The 860-nt window shown below is 69.4% G+C and overlaps 1 protein-coding gene across 1 annotated transcript in view; it reads left to right on the forward strand.

The window, feature by feature from the left end:
- EMH_0074260 (uncharacterized protein) overlaps window positions 1-647 on the forward strand; it is a gene marked incomplete at both ends in the record, with an annotated part of 1,944 nt that extends 1,297 nt beyond the window's left edge. Inside the window, 2 exons of the mRNA XM_013499443.1 lie at window positions 1-452; window positions 568-647. Coding sequence (XP_013354897.1) covers window positions 1-452; window positions 568-647 — 532 coding nt within the window. The remainder of the gene's footprint in view (window positions 453-567) is intronic.
- Window positions 648-860: the final 213 nt, after the last annotated feature.

The following is an 860-nucleotide window of genomic DNA, read 5'->3' on the forward strand; positions in this document are numbered from 1 at the left end:
ACCCCCAACCGTCCCTTTGGCGGATCCTGTTTCCCAGCAGCCACAGCAGCAGCACCTCCCGCAGCAGCAGCACCTCCCACAGCAGCAGCAGCAGCAGCAGACTCGCCAGCCGCATGCGCTTCTCGGGGGAGAAACTGTACAGGGGCCCCCCCCTGGGGTCGCCCCTGGGGTCCCCCCTGGGGCCCCCTCCTCCGGCGTTGAGTTTGCTGCAGCAGAGGGAAAGTGGACGGGGCGATGGGCACCGGGGGCCCCCAGCCGCCCGCAGCAGCAGCCCGCCTGCGTCTCTGCTCTAGGGTTTGAGGGGGCCCCCCCCCCTATACCTGGGGGCCCCGTGTTCAGCCAGGAGGGGCCCCTCAACCCCGCAGCCCCCCCATCAGATTTCTTTCGCCCTGTAGCGAGTGAGGGGCCCCAACACAACTACCCCCCTTACCATCTGCCTCCTGAGGGGGGAGGTGCGCTGCCAGGGGCCCCCCTTCAGGGGGCCCCCCTCCAGGGGGCCCCCATGCAGCTACGAAACACGGGGCCCCTAGCCTTCGTGCAGTGCCCACAAGACCCATCGCTCACGAGGGCCCCTGAAGAGCAGCAAACAGCAAAAAAGGGTACAGAATGCTTACACAATGAGGGGCCCCAACACCGATGGCCACTAGGGGCCCCTGCTGCAATAGGGGCTCCTGGTGTTCTAGCGGGCACGGGGGCCCCGGGGGCCCCGGGGGCCCCGGTGCCCCCCGGGGGCCCCGGCAATTCAGGGCACACTGCAGACGCTGGAGCTGCACCCAAGCTGGAATGCACCCCTCCGCAGAGTGGGCCGCTACGGGTTGCTGCTGCAGCACCGCAGCCGCAGCCGCAGCAGCAGCAGCAGC

The sequence above is a fragment of the Eimeria mitis genome, genomic scaffold (assembly GCF_000499745.2).
Source record: "Eimeria mitis Houghton genomic scaffold, Emh_scaff4331, whole genome shotgun sequence".
NCBI lineage: Eukaryota > Apicomplexa > Conoidasida > Eucoccidiorida > Eimeriidae > Eimeria > Eimeria mitis.